General features: G+C 46.0%; 1 protein-coding gene across 7 annotated transcripts in view; it reads left to right on the forward strand.

The window, feature by feature from the left end:
• Positions 1-14,055, forward strand: part of CABIN1 (calcineurin binding protein 1) — a 149,971-nt gene that overhangs the window by 46,719 nt on the left and 89,197 nt on the right. For all 7 annotated transcript variants that reach the window (XM_082697648.1, XM_082697652.1, XM_082697651.1 and 4 more), the window contains 5 exons: positions 2,590-2,705; positions 8,168-8,329; positions 9,312-9,518; positions 9,773-9,918; positions 13,212-13,473. In XM_082697648.1, the coding sequence (XP_082553774.1) occupies positions 2,590-2,705; positions 8,168-8,329; positions 9,312-9,518; positions 9,773-9,918; positions 13,212-13,473 (893 nt within the window). The remainder of the gene's footprint in view (positions 1-2,589; positions 2,706-8,167; positions 8,330-9,311; positions 9,519-9,772; positions 9,919-13,211; positions 13,474-14,055) is intronic.

Below are 14,055 nucleotides of genomic sequence, written 5' to 3' on the forward strand. Positions count from 1 at the left end.
AGCAGGATAGAGCAAAGGGAAGTTGATCTGTGCTTCAGATCTGACCCAGGCCTTGTCTGACCTGGCGGGCAGCTCTGGAGCCAGAGGGGCCCATCAGACCTGTCATCCCATGTTGGCCTCAAGTAGCCAGTCTTTAGACTCCCATCTTGCTCAGTCACTGCACAGGGACTCCCACAGGAAGTTCATGGCCTTGGGTGAGGTGCATCTCTGCAGCTACAGAAGACCCTGAAGGAGCTGACAGCTGGGGGCTATCTACTGACTGCACTCCTCTCAGTGGGTAGCCAGTCCTACCTTAAAGGGCATCTCAGAGAGAAGACAAAATCCAGATTCCCCAGTGAGGACTGTGTTTGGCCCTAGCCCAGTGTGATCTCCTTTCTTCCTCCGCAGACACAGGTTACAGAAAAGTGGATTGAGAGCAGCACCTGCTTTACAATTATGGTTTTAAGGAAAGGGTAAATTGACCTTATATTTGGGAGAGTGCCCCAGAAAATTCACTCATCATATGTTAGAGTACTTAAGCGTAGTATGGAGGAAATGCTGGGGTAGAGAGAAGTGACATGGCAAGTGTGCTGGCAGATTGTAGCCCGCCCCCGACCCTGTGTGGGGGATGAAAAAGAAATAGATGAGCTCAGACAAGAAGAAAACTTACACCAAGGAACAGATTCGGGGCCCTGTAATGATTTGCACAAGAAATCACTTATGACAAAATTTAAACGAATAAGCGGAATGAAATGAAAAGAAAAGTTGCAAAACTAAGAGAAAACATTGCAAACCAAGCCTCATCAATATAGACTAATAATGCAGACTGCGAGGAGCAGAATGAGTTTGGCTAGAACCAGGGATACAAATCAGAGCTAAAAGCGTTGACAAGAAGGATGGGTGTGGGAAACAGGTGGTCCTTTGTGAGGGTAGATTGTGCTTCTAATGGAAAGACTCTAGCAGTGAAACAGAACAAGGAGTCAACCCGCTGTCAAACACAGAAATAAAATTAATTTCTCTGTAATAAGAACAATGTGCAGATTCAAAGTATTCAGTATACATCGTGAAGAATTGATAGACATAGCAAGTACATCCGGGTTAAGGATCTACTTTAAAAAATAAAGATATTTTAGATTTCAAAATTGAGAAGACAATTTGTCTTCACAGGATAAAACACGAGATTCATTTCACATTTCTCCCTAGCTGCATTCAGGGCAGTTGAGGTGCTACTTAAAAGTCTACACTGTTCTCCAGGGAAGATGGTGCAAGCTAGGTGCAAGCTAGGACATCTGGCCAAGTTGTTTGTCATTAATAGCGGCAACAGACATTTATAAACAGGGATTCCAGCTTCTGTGGGTGCTTCTAAAAACACCACTGGAGGGTAAAATCAGTAAACCAACATGAGTCAGAATGAAATTTGTCAGGAGTGGAAAAGCCACGGGCAAGAATTTGTGATGAGCATCAAATCCATTTAGAATTGGAACTGAGAGAAAGCAACTGTGCTAATTATGGACTCAGAACAGTATTAGTGTTACAAACCTTGAAGTGCTACAACTAATATGTACAGCAACACTGGGAGAAGGGGAGAAAGGAAGTGTTACAAGCTATCATCCATCTTGTATAATAGAATCATTTGTTGCTGTTGAAAATGGAAACTAAAGGGCCAGTATGGCTTAATTTCTTCATGATTTTCTGAGTTTGTTTGTTTGTTTTAAATCCATGCCTTTCATAGCTTTTTAAAAAATTTAATTTTTTTTTTATTAGAGCAAGTGAGTGAGAGAGGACGCATGAGCAGGGGGAGGGGAGGGAGGAGCAGAGGGAGAAGCAGAGTCCCTTTTGAGCAGGAAACCCAATGTGGGGCTCCATTCCGGGACCGTGGGATCATGACATGAGCTGAAGGCAGACACTTACGTGACTGAGACACTCAGGTGCCCCCCTTTCATACCTTTTTGACTGGGGCTGGCCGATGGTCAAAAAGTATGAAATAAATTTCATGAAAGAATCCTTACTCTACTGGGTGTGAGCCCCACTGGTATTTTCTGTCATGTATTCTATCCTAGTCCTCTTTAAAAATGCTAATTTCAAGCCCACTAGTGAGTTATGGTCTAGAGTTTCAAAAACACAGAAGGATATTTAAGTGGTAAACAGTTCTAGTAGTTCTAGTGGTAAACAGACACTTAACTGAAACTTGGTCATTCTGTGTTTCTTCCGTAATATTCCCATAGGCCTACATACAAGAATTTTGAAGAAATGGTATATGTAGTATGGGTTTCATTGTTAACAATTATTTATCTTTCTGTTTGAAAATGTTTCATATGTGCCCAGAGGGATGCTTCTAGTGATGTCCACCAAATGTCAGCGTGGTTTTATGGAGGTGGATGAGGCATTCCTTACGTCTTCCTGTATGATTTGAATTGTTTTATTGAGAAGCATGTATTACCTTAGTAAAGCCAGTCAACTCATTACTTACTTAAAAAGATAAAAAAAGGAAAGAAAGAAAAATCTGTGGCTACCTTGGTAGAGACAGAAAAGCCCACAAAGGAGAGACTCGCCTTGCAGGTCCCACACATGTCCCCATGCTAACTCTGTGTCGGTCTGGTCTTTCCCTAGTGATGGCAGAGACGCCCATGCTCCCATCCTCCCTCATGCTGCTCAACACAGCCCATGAATATTTGGGCAGGAGGTCCTGGTGCTGCAATTCTGATGGGGCTCTGCTGCGATTCTACGTAAGTGCTGCCCTCTTGGCCAGGGCTTGTGGGGTGAGGGGTGGGTTGGGGTGGGTGGAGTGTGGGTTGCGATGGGTTGGCACCCTTGAGGCTTGCTTGCTTGGCCTCCCCCCACACTAGGTCCTACTGTGCTCCTTTGATTTTGTATGTGACTACAAACTGAGAGTTGCCAGAAAGTCAGAACTTGGTTCCCTTGTGCACCTGAGTTCAGGGGTTTTGGACCTGGCCCTGACCTACAGGTGGATTTAGAACCACTGCTCGTTACTCCATCTGTTATGTGTGTGTCAGGCATGGGGCCAGGTCCTGGAAGTAACAGCTGCATTCCCCACTGCCTTCCATTGAGTCCTGTTTGCCGGGCACGAGTCATACAAGGTAGTAGTCGCTGAATCAATAGCCACTTAGTAAGTAAATATTTAGTGAGTGCAAATAGCCTTCCCTCACTTGGTAGCTATGATCGACTGGGCATACTAGGGATAAGCAGCATGATTCCCATCCCCAAAACTTGCTGCTGAGTTACAGAGCACGAGAAGGGCACCCAACCCAGCCTGTTAATAAATGTTTAGTAAAACATGGCCATAACCACTCATCTACCTATTAACTGTGGCTGATTTGGCAATACAGTGGCAGGGGTGAGGGGCTCTGATAATACCATATGTGAAATCTGAAATACTTACTGTGTGGCCCTTCGGGAAAAGGTTTGCTATATACCTTTTCAGTAAGCAAGCACACCCTCTGTACAGCTGTAGTGTGCCTCCCCAGTCTTGATCTTCCTCCTCTGCCCTATGTTTTCCCCATGTGGTTTATTTATCTAGTATGCTTATTGTGTACCTCTTCTCCACTGATACGTAACCAGGATTTTTGCTGGTTTTGTTCACTGCTGTTTCCCAGTACCTTAGCATAGCCCACCTAGCCCATAGTAAGTGCTTAATACATCATGGGATGAATGAATGAATGAATGAATGGAGACTGAGAATATCTGTAGAGCTCAGGTATGTGTGAGGCTTGACAGTTTGCAGAGCACTTGTGCGGAGGAGGCAGAGACTTGGCAGGAGCCCTAGCCCTAGCCCTACCCGTAGATGCCTGTCTGCTCTCCCCGTGAGTTCTGAGGATGCTCACCTTGGTCAGCTCCACATTTCAGAACCATTTCTGGAAGAATCGTGCCAAGCTTAGACTATATTGCTGCCCAGGAATTGGCGACTTCCTGCTTCTGCCTTCGCTTGCTCAATTAGAGAGTTTGGAGACATTGTCTTCTTCCATAGGGTCCCCTCTGCAGGGCAGTCAGTCACCCTTAGGATCTTATGCTGCTTGGGGGAAGGTTGAGAATGAGGTAGCACCTTTGCAAGCTGGTATCCAGCAGGAGCTGTGCTGAAGGGCCTCCTTCCAGGCAGGCAGTGGGGGTGATGATGGGATGATCCTACTTCAGGTTTTCCTTGGGCTGTGTCTTCTTTGATGGAGCGTGAATTCTAGCTGCCAGTATCTGCCAAGTGAATTTGAGGGAGTGGAAGTGATAGGATACCTCCATGTTTCATTTCATATCTCCTGACTTTTCTACCCAAGGCCCAGCTTTTACATGCCTGCAGCAACTTCTCCTTTGTGGACTTGGCCTCTGCTTATTGACTGCCCTCTCTGCTCAGGGCCCTCTAGGTGGCCTCTAGTGATTTGCTTGCTCATATAATTTGCTCATTTTTCTGTTGGGCTTTTTTTCTTTTTCCTGTTGATTTGTGGAGTTTTTATGTACTCTGAATTCCAGTCTTTTGTCTGATACATATGTTTCACCAGTTTTACATGCCTGAGTGTGTGTGCGTGTTTTTATAATTTCTAGGCAATTTTATGTGATGTCTTTTAACTTAGTGTGTAGTGTTTGTTTTACAGAATTTAAATGCCAAATTTATTAGTCCTTTATGGTTTGTGGGGTTTTTGTTTTCTGTGTATGGTTTGTTTTGTTTTGGTTTGCTTTTTTGTACTTCAAGAAATCCTTTCCTCCCGCAAGATTATTAATATATTCTCCTCTATATTAATCTTAAAGTTCACTCTCATTTTTCCATTCGGTCTTTATTCCTTCTCAATTTTTGTTTGTTTGTTTATGATATAAGGTAGGGATCCATTTTACATTCCATATGGGCAGCCATTTGGTTTGTACCATTCATCGAAGAGTCTGTTCTTTCTACCTGAATCTGTAAGGCCCCTTCCATCTTCTGTCCATATGTGTGAGGATTTGTTGTTGGACTTTGTTCTTTACACTGATGTAGGTATTCCTGTGCCAGGACCATACTGCCTTTGAGAGAAACTGATACCTGCTGTGATTAATCTACTTACGGTCTTATACTTTCATGTCCCTTAATACGATTTTATACTTTTCTCCTTAAGCTCTTATGTGTATTCTGTTAGATTCATACCTGGGCATTATTTTTTTTTTTAAAGATTTTATTTATTTATTTGATAGACAGAGATCACAAGTAGGCAGACAGGCAGGCAGAGAAAGGGAAAGGAGGAAGCAGGCTCCCCGCAGAGCAGAGAGCCCGATGTGGGACTCCATCCCAGAACGCTGAGATCATGACCTGAGCTGAAGGCGGCAGCCTAACCCACTGAGCCACCCACGTGCCCTGGTCATTATTTTTTTTTAATTCCTGTTGTAAATAGATGTTTAAAAATTAAGTTTTCTATTGTGTGTGTGTAGACAGATAGGAACACTACATTTTTAAAAAATAAGTTTCTCCTGTGCATAGGTCCTTTGCTTATTGCTCTTAGTAATTCTGGTGGCTTATAGATTTCTCAGATTTTCTGTGTGGACACTTATATCGTCCATGAATAACTATTTTTTCCCTTCCTTTCAATCCTTACAGTTTCTTTTTTTTTCCTTGTCTTATTGCTTTTGGCCTAGGGATTGGCAAAACTTTCCCTGTAAAGGGACAGATGGTAAATCTTTGAAGCTTCTGTCGGCCATAGAGGCTCTGTTGCAGATACTCAGCTCTCCCATTGCAGTGCAGAAGCAGCCATTGTCAGTATGTAAAGATAATATGTAAAAACTTGTGGATGCAGAAATTTGAATTTCATATGTTACAAAATAACATTCTTCTTATGCTTATTTTTTTTTTCCAATCATTTAAAAATGTAAATGCCAATCTTAGTCTGGGCTATACAGAAATAGGCAGTGGGAGGATTTGCCCCCTGGGCCGAAGTGTGTCACCCCAGCCTTGAGCTCTCTCTCTTCTTTTGGGGGAGAGAATAAATTTTAAACTATTGACCCTTTCTTTGGAGATTCTACACCTATTTAGATTTTCTTTTGTTAAACCAATTATATTTTTGAAATAGTGTCCACATAAGCATAAAGTTGTTCATGAAGTATGCTTATGATTTAAAAAGTCTCTGTGGTACCTCTGGTTATCCCTCTGTTTCAGTGCTAAAATCATTTATTTGTGCTTCCTCTTTTCCTTTTTTATAAGCCAGTCTTTCCTGAAGCTTATCTAAACTAGCTTTTTCAGGGGCCTGGGTGGCTGGGTTGTTAAGTGTCTGCCTTTGGCTCAGGTCATGATCGTAGGGTCCTGGGATTAAGCTCTGCATCAGGCTCCCTACTGAGCTTCTCCTTCTCCCTCTGCCATTACTCCCGCTTGTGTTCTCTGGCTCAGTCTTTGTCAAATAAAGAAATCTAAAATAAATAAATAAATAAATATTTTCCAAGCTATCAGCTATTGGTTTATTGATGTTTTTTTTTCCTTTGCTTTCTAAGTCATTAATTGCCACATTAATACTTAGATGTAGGTTGTGTTTTTTGTAACTTAATTGTGGTGAAAGCTTATTTCAGCGTTCCCTCTTTCTTGTTTTGTTTTTTTTTTTTTTTTTTCCACATCTTGCTATTGTTAAGGTATTAGTGTTTCTAAGTTAAGTACAGGAGCATTGGAAAAAACCATGTGCTCAGCATCTTGTATAAGGTCATTCAGTAACATCTTCCTGATATTAAGATGTGTTTACAAACTTGTGTTTAAAAACCTGTGTGAAAAGACATTTGCTGAATTGTTTGAAAGGATACTATGTTTAAAGCATCCTTTGAGTAATTTCTTCCTTTTTTTAAATTAAAAAAAAATTTTTTTTTAAATTAAAAAAAAAAATTTTTTTTTTTAAAGATTATTTATTGGGGCAGTTGGATGGCTCAGTTAAGCATCTGCCTTTGGCTCAGGTCATGATCCCAGAGACCTGGGATTGAGCCCCAAGTCAGGCTCCTTGCTCAGTGGGAAGTCTGCTTCTCCAGCTCTCCTGTTGCCCTGCCCCCTGCTCATGCATGCACTCTCACTCTCTTGCTCGCTTGCTCACTCACTCTCAAATAAATAAATAAAATCTTTAAAAAGTTATTTATTTATTTGAGAGAGAGTGAGCAAGAGAGAGCATGCACAAGCGGGGAGAGAAGCAGAGGGAGAGAATCCTCAAGCAGACTCCCTGCTGAGTGTGCAGGGCTTGATCTCCTGACCCTGAGTTCATGACCTGAGCTGAAATCAAGATTTGGACGCTCAACCAACTGAGCCACCCAGGCACCCCATTCACTTCTTCCTTTTATTAAGATGTGTTATAAATTTATGTGTGAAACTTATGGGAAACACTACATGCTTATCTCCCCCTGAAATTGCACCATGCTTAAACCATCCCTCAGGTAACATCTTTCCTTCATTAAGGTCTGAGTCTTTTTCAACCTATGTGTAGAAGCATATGGGAAAGGCCTTGTGCTACACTGTGCTTGGATGGCCACTCATTGACAGTGTTCACTCTTTTAGTACATGTGTTGAAGGTTATGTTTCCTCCAAGTATGTTTTTAGCTGCATGCTCTAAGTTTTGACATTTGGTATTTGCTACCTTTACGTACTGATTTCTAATTTAACTGACTTATGTTCAGTGTTGTCTGAGAGGATAATTTATTATTTCTTTGGCTATGTTTTGTGCTTTGGATATATTTGGGATATTATTTCTTTGGATATATTTTCTGCTGTATTTTTATATTTTATGCTGAGAGAGGAGTCATTCTCAAACTCCCTCAGCCCTAATGGGATTTACCATGTTGCATTATAACCACTTGCTTAATTAACTGCTCCTCTATTGGAATCTGAGCTTCTGGACTGTTTCACACTGTGCCTAGCATAAGGAGGTGCTCAGTAAATATTTGGGAAGCAAATGAATGGCCAACAAATAAGTAGAGAAGTTCCCAGAGGACGTATAATATCCCCTTCTAGCAGCTGGTAGATATTGACTAGGCATTTTGGAAGGAAGACAGTTTGGCAGGAAGCTCTTTAGGAGGTCACTGTCAGAGCTGGGCCCAGAACGGCTCCTGTGAGTAGAATAGGCCCTTTCCAGGAAACAGGTCCAACAGACACAGCTTCCTCAGTTCAACAGAATTGACAGAGTGGTGGTCTCCCTGGGGTCCCGCTGTGCCAGGGAAGCTATGGGCCTTCTCAGGCATCTCTTCCTGCCTACCACAGGTACGAGTTCTTCAGAAGGAACTCGCTGCGTCCACCTCTGAAGACACACACCCCTACAAGGAGGAGTTGGAGACGGCCTTGGAACAGTGCTTCTACTGTCTGTACAGCTTTCCTAGCAAGAAGAGCAAAGCCAGGTACCTGGAGGAGCACTCGGCCCAGCAGGTGAGGGAGCTGCCCCAACCCACTGCACCTGCCCATTTGCAGAGGAGTGGGGGTCAGAGCAGCAAGGGCTCTGAGCTCTCTCAAAGGACCTCAGACACATCGCTTTTGCACCAGGAGAATGAGAGGATAGTTGGACATAGTCTGATCACAGGAAAAGGATTTTCTTTCTTTTTTTAAAAAAGATTTTAAAAAATTTATTTGACAGAGAGTGAGAGCTCAAATACAAGCAAGGGGAGTGGGAGAGGGAGAAGCAGATTTCCCACTGAGCAGGGAGCCTGATCTCGGATTCAATCCCAGGATCCTGGGGTCATGACCTGAGCCAAAGGCTGATGAGCCACCCAGGCACCCTGAAAAAGGATTTTCCTTGCAAAGACTTCCTTCACAGATGTTGCCTAATCATTCAAAAGTGCGGCATGGCAATTTTCAAAGGATTTCTTTTTCCAATTTGGGTAATACAAATAATTCATTAGAGGTTTTCATTTGTTCCTGTTTGATTTTCAGAGCAGTATTGGGTATATGACCTCACAGCTCATCATTTATTCTCCAGTCTTACCAGTTCTATCCCCTGAATAGGAGCTACTTGGGCAGGGCACCCACAGGGCACCATACAGAATGCAGAACCACCCTCGTCCAGAACAAGCGGTGGGACAGCTGAGGCTCAACGAGAGGGTCTGTGGCCTGGCCACAGTCCCCACTCATGACTGAACCTACCTTCTGGCATGGCCACATGGGTTCACAGAGTGCGGCCCTCAGTTTCCAATATTTGTCTTTATAAAGGCCAGGCACATGCCAGTTTACTTGTGTGCTCTTTAGACATTTGGTTTTGGGGATTACAGTGGGTATGCACATTTGTAAGGGTGTACAAGTCTTTTTCTATACTCTAATATATTGTAACCTCATCTGTGTTGTTTCCATGGAAGAACTTTTCCCTTTCTGCTTTTGCCCTGACTACACTGTGATCTGCTTTTTGTCTTTTCTCAAGGTCGACCTTATATGGGAGGATGCCCTGTTTATGTTCGAGTACTTTAAGCCCAAGACCCTTCCTGAATTTGACAGCTACAAGACTAGCACAGTGTCTGCTGACTTGGCCAACCTTCTGAAGAGAATCGCCACCATTGTGCCCCGCACAGAAAGGCCAGCGCTGAGCCTGGACAAAGTCTCCGCCTACATTGAGGGTGCTTCGGCTGAGGTAGGAACTGAGTGTGATGCGACTGTGTCCTGTCATTTTTTTCCTCTAGCACTGCTGCTTATGCACCTTGGCTTCTTTCCTTGTTCTGTACCAGAGGTCAGGGCCATGAGAAGCCTAGAGTCTATCCTGTGCTAATGTGAATGGTCCTGGTCCATTGGACCAATTGGACCATTGGTCCAATGGACCAGCAGCATGACTGGTCACAGCTGAGACCCTGAATTCCTCTCCCTTATCCTTGGTTCTTCCCCTGCTAGGTACCCTGCCTCCCAGAAGGAGCCGACCCCTCCCCTCCAGTGGTGAATGAACTCTACTACCTCCTGGCTGATTACCATTTTAAAAACAAGGAGCAGTCCAAGGCCATCAAGTTCTACATGCATGACATCTGCATCTGCCCCAACCGGTCAGTGACCTGGGCATTGGGCCAGGCAGGGAGGGCTGGGGTGACTCCAGCCCAGCAAGCTCCTCACTGGGCCAGTTTGGGGTTTCCCTGCTCTAGCAAAGAGACAAGGGAAAAACAAATGAGAAAGTGTGTTTAGCACTCTGCAGTTTTGGGGAAAGGCAAGTTCTTCATAAAAAGAAGAGCAATGAAGTAGGCTTCTTTCTAGAAGATACCTGGGATGAGCGTTGGGATCAGAGAAGGTATGAGTCTGTTTGGATGCAGGCCAGCAGGGGAAGGGAGTGCCCCCTGCTTCCATCCTGTTGGTTGTATGCTGCTTCTTTTCCTGGCTGCCAGCCCTGGAAAGTGGGCTGATGTGTTCTACATGTCTTTAGTTATGGTTGTTTCCTTATTTTAGGATAAGGGCCCTACTCATAAAGTCTGGTTCATTTGATTGAGAGGGAACATTTCCTCATGGCTACTACACCTAGGAGGTTAGCCTTGGGTCAAGGTAAGATTTGTGTCTGAAGGGTCCAGAGTAGTATCTATAGGTAAGTACTCAGGGGCCAGGCCACAGTGGCTGCCCACCCTCAGGTGAAACTGGGGAGCTCCCCCTTGTCAAGATCCACCTAGCCTAGGGGAGGGATTGGGATCTGAATGGAGAAACCAGTTGACACAACTTCTGTAGCCTGTGGGAAAGGTTCTCCCAGAGCCCCCTGTTGCTCAGCCTCTGCTTTCCTCCAGGCAGGGAGCCATGTGCCAGTGGCCCTGGATGTCCTCTCTGGGGTCACTGTGGGCCAGTGTGATGGAGCAGAGCCATGCTCAGGCTGGCTGAGTGCTCACAGCTCTAGATAGTGAGCAGTCACCTCCTTTGTGCTGCTCTCTCCATGTCTAAAAGGTAAGGATGATAAAACCCACCTGTCCGTGGGGAGGTAGGAGCCTGGTGTGGGACCTCTCACCCAGTAGCCACTTGGGCTATAAGATGAGGCTCGTGTTAGCTCAACTGGGCCTCCTTCAAACCTGTACATACACTTCTTCAGACGGTATCAACCTGCCAGGCTCAGCCTGCCAAGAGCCCTCCCAGGGAGGTGGGATGTGAGGACTGGCCCCAGGGCCAGGAGGAGCTTGGTGGCCCAGTCCTGGACCCTCTTCATTCCCTCCCTAACAAGCAGATGTCAGGGAAAACTTGGGCTCAGTCTCTTCTTCTGTGCTAGTTAGGATGGAAGATCAGATACTGGTTTTTTCTTTAAATCTTCTGAACCCTCTAGGTACAGGTGAAGGCCATGACAGTTGGGTGGATGGTGGAGTGTTCTGGCCAGTGTATGTTGGTGGTTCTTATGGGGAAAACAGAGTCTTCGAGGATGCTAGCAACAGCTTTTCTTGACCGGTCTTCATTTCACTATTTCATCTGCTCTGGCTCAGCTGGGATTGGGGCACCTTGGCCAGGTGTTTCAGAGAGTGGCATTTGAGGGGACGAGAAAGGATTAGGCCCCAAGACAGCTCATCCCTCTGCCAAAGAAACAACTCTGGGCCTAGTGCTAGGAACAAACCTGCCCCACATGAGTAAAAGCCCAGCACGCAGGTTCTGGACACTTCCTCCTCCTGAGTGCATGGCATCACTGGCCCTTAGGCCGGCCCCCATTGTCCCTGTGGGTCAGCATTTCCCGAGTGTGGATTGTGTGCTGCTCTGCTAGAATGAAGAACCCACATCAGGACTTTGCTTTTGTTAACACATAGAGGAACATTTTGAGGTTTTGTGATGATGTGTCTGTATTCTTGGTTACTTACATTTGTGACTGCAGGAAGTAGTTTCCATTTTGGTACTCATGCAGGCATTTGGCCATACACTGTAGTGTGGTCTTTCCCTCAAGGCAAGGGCAAAGGGGCTTGCGAAGGCACTCTGGGAGGAGTTAAGAGGGGAAAATCCTCAGTGTGGAAGGAGCTGGCCCTGGTAGAAAGTCCCTGATGGGGTTCCCACCGTCTGAGGGGAGCTTGACACCTCCTCCTGTGCTACCTCCTGGAGGTGATCTGAACAGAGCCCTGGACCCCCAGGTCCTGAGGAGGAAAGGGTACACTTGGAACCTCCACACAGGGGCCAAAGCCTTCATTTTTGCTATCTCCTGATACCATCTAAGCCTTTATGGCTCTTTACTGCTCCTTTGATTGCACTTTCTCATCTCCAGGTGCCTGGAGTATGGTAGAAGCATGTGTGAGCTTCATAAGTTTGCTGTGTCCCTACCACACCTTGGTACTGTCAAATAGTCCAGGAAGGCAGTTGGCCAGTTTTAAAGTTTGTGTAGCAGTGGGTCAAGAATTGTTATTATTCAGGGAGGGTAGCATCTGTCATGTGATTACTGCCTTTTCTGTTGTATACTCTTGCACTCAGAAAATTCCATTCTCCCAAGTGCCCAGAAATCCTCTTAGCCTTGGTCTCCATCTCAGAGAACCTTTTGCATTTTCCCTACCACTTTCTTTCAGGCGATCTCAGAGCACTAGGGTCTTAGCCATCCTGTGGTTCCCCCGCTCTCCATCTTGCTGCTGGGAACTGAGCTGGAGAGGGCAGAATGTGGTCAAGGTGCCAGAGGGAGAACCATGCAGAAGCTGCATGGCTGTGTTTTCGGGGTCTTGGCTGTGCCATGGCTTTGGTCACTGAGTGTGTTGGTGGCAGGAGCTACCAGTGAGAGATTAGGCAGCAGGATGGGAGCCTGCCTTCTTGGAGGAGCAGTGCCTTATAAAGCACCCCTTTTCCTTCCCATCAGAGGCAAGGAAGCAAAGGGGAGCAGAGTCCAAGAGCCCACCGTGCATGTGAGCACAATTTGGGCTCAAATTGGTGGGGATCCTCTTAGAACACTTACTGAGTGCCTGTGAGGTGCTAGATGACCTAAGATTCAGGTCTTGTGCTGTCCCAGCAGCCCTGCTCTCTTGAGGTGGGTTTTCTCCTTTTATTCTTTTAGATTTTTATTATTATTTACTAGAGAGAGAGAGAGAAGGAGGAGGGGCAGAGGGAGAGGGAGAAGCAGACTCCCGGCCAAGCAGGGAGCCCCATGTGGGGCTCCATCCCAGAACTCTGGGATCTGACCCAAACCAAAGGCAGATGCTTATCGGACTGAGCCACCCAGGTGCCCCATTGCGGTGGGTTTTCTTAGCCATATTTCATAGCTCAGAGACATGGAGTCGCTGGGTGGTGGAGCTGGGCTCTGGGCCCTGGCCTGGGAGACAGGCTCCCACAGACCTGGGATCGCCACCCTGCAGGCTATTGTGTCTGCAGTGCTGTAAGGGCAGCAGTGCATTTACTGGCGCTTTTGTTGTGACCACAGGTTTGATTCCTGGGCAGGCATGGCTCTGGCCCGGGCCAGTCGTATTCAAGACAAGCTGAACTCCAATGAGCTGAAGAGTGATGGGCCCATCTGGAAGCATGCCACACCTGTCCTGAACTGCTTCCGGCGGGCCCTGGAAATTGACAGCTCCAACCTGTCCCTGTGGATCGAGTATGGCACCATGTCCTACGCCCTGCACTCCTTTGCCTCACGCCAGCTGAAGCAGTGGAGAGCTGAGCTGCCCCCTGAGCTTGTGCAGCAGGTGAGGAGGGGTTCTGCAGAGGGACCGCCATCCTACCATCTGACTCAAGTGCCCTCAGGTGGCAAAGTTCTGTCCTATCCATTTCTTGCGCTTGTCCTCACAACCATGCTGGGAGCTCACAGATGATTCTCCTTGTGAGACTGAAGCTAACTATGGTCAGTGACAGTTGGTCCTTGGTCTTTAGACACCTAGTCTGTTGTGGGGGTATTTGGGGCTAAGGTCTGGTGATCTGGCTGGTGAGCCATCAGTTTTCTGGCAATGGAAAGGCCGGGAGGGGTGTTGGCCACCAGAAGTAGCTGTCTCTTCCCCATTCCTTCAAAGGAAGTTCTTGAGTCCCTGTAAAATTTTTAACTCCATGTTGGGAATTTTGAAGTCTGTCTTGGTAGGGAGTTCCCCTAGTGCGGGTTGCTGGGTGTCTGGCCTGAGGTCTCTGTTGAGCAGGGCACCCTTGGCTCCTTGAGATGGAAGTGAAGGAGTCCCACTGACATCTTTAAGGCTGGTGTGGCAATAAGATGGCATGGTCCAGAAGGGATTCTAGGAGAGCAGAGTGCTAAAGGGCCCTGTTACTTTCAGTGATTATAT

This window comes from Mustela nivalis (assembly GCF_964662115.1).
Source record: "Mustela nivalis genome assembly, chromosome: 14".
NCBI lineage: Eukaryota > Metazoa > Chordata > Mammalia > Carnivora > Mustelidae > Mustela > Mustela nivalis.